Here is a 596-nt window from a genome sequence, read left to right as displayed (position 1 = left end):
GTGGGTGGGAGTCTGCGGGGAGAGGGGCAGGTATGGCGGCGCGGAGTGTGTTCAGGTCCGGTCTGTTCAGCAGGAAAGTGGCGATCGTTACCGGGGGTGGAAGTGGGATCGGTAAAGCGATCTCGGCGGAGCTCCTGCAGCTAGGTGACCCTTCAGTACCCTTCATTACATCAAAGCTGCGTCTGTTGCTGTTCCTTATTCAGCAGCAGGCTGGGGCAGAGGGGGCAGAGAGGGCAGAGAGGGCAGAGGGGGCAGAGGGCCCTGAGCTCGGCTCCCCTCAGGAGCCTCGGCGCTGCTCAGGGTGGGAAATCCTGCAGGACGGTCAGTAAACTTTACTCTGGAGACCGTCCAACCTGTCCTCCGTAAACCGGCCCTTAAACCCACTGCGGTGTCCGAATCTCTGCCCTGCTCACTACGTAGTGCACTACTTTGTGGTTCCGCCATTTTGTAGTGATGTGTGAAAACGTAGAGGGGAGTGTGTAGGGGATAGTGAACAGGGCACAGTTGGGGACACAGCTCGGGTTTTTATTGCAGCATTTCAGAATAAAAGCCCAAATGATCAAAAACTAGACCAACCAACTGACCCTCTGCAGTGT

The 596-nt window shown here is 56.7% G+C and overlaps 1 protein-coding gene across 1 annotated transcript in view; it reads left to right on the top strand.

The window, feature by feature from the left end:
* The first annotated feature begins 28 nt into the window (after nt 1-28).
* pecr (peroxisomal trans-2-enoyl-CoA reductase) overlaps nt 29-596 on the top strand; it is a 6654-nt gene continuing 6086 nt past the window's right edge. Inside the window, exon 1 of the mRNA XM_072672148.1 lies at nt 29-144. Coding sequence (XP_072528249.1) covers nt 33-144 — 112 coding nt within the window. The 5' untranslated portion in view covers nt 29-32. The remainder of the gene's footprint in view (nt 145-596) is intronic.

Source organism: Salminus brasiliensis, unplaced genomic scaffold, assembly GCF_030463535.1.
Source record: "Salminus brasiliensis unplaced genomic scaffold, fSalBra1.hap2 scaffold_93, whole genome shotgun sequence".
Taxonomy (NCBI): domain Eukaryota; kingdom Metazoa; phylum Chordata; class Actinopteri; order Characiformes; family Bryconidae; genus Salminus; species Salminus brasiliensis.
Note: the sequence above shows the minus strand (reverse complement) of the source record. Positions and strands in the feature narration are given on the sequence as shown.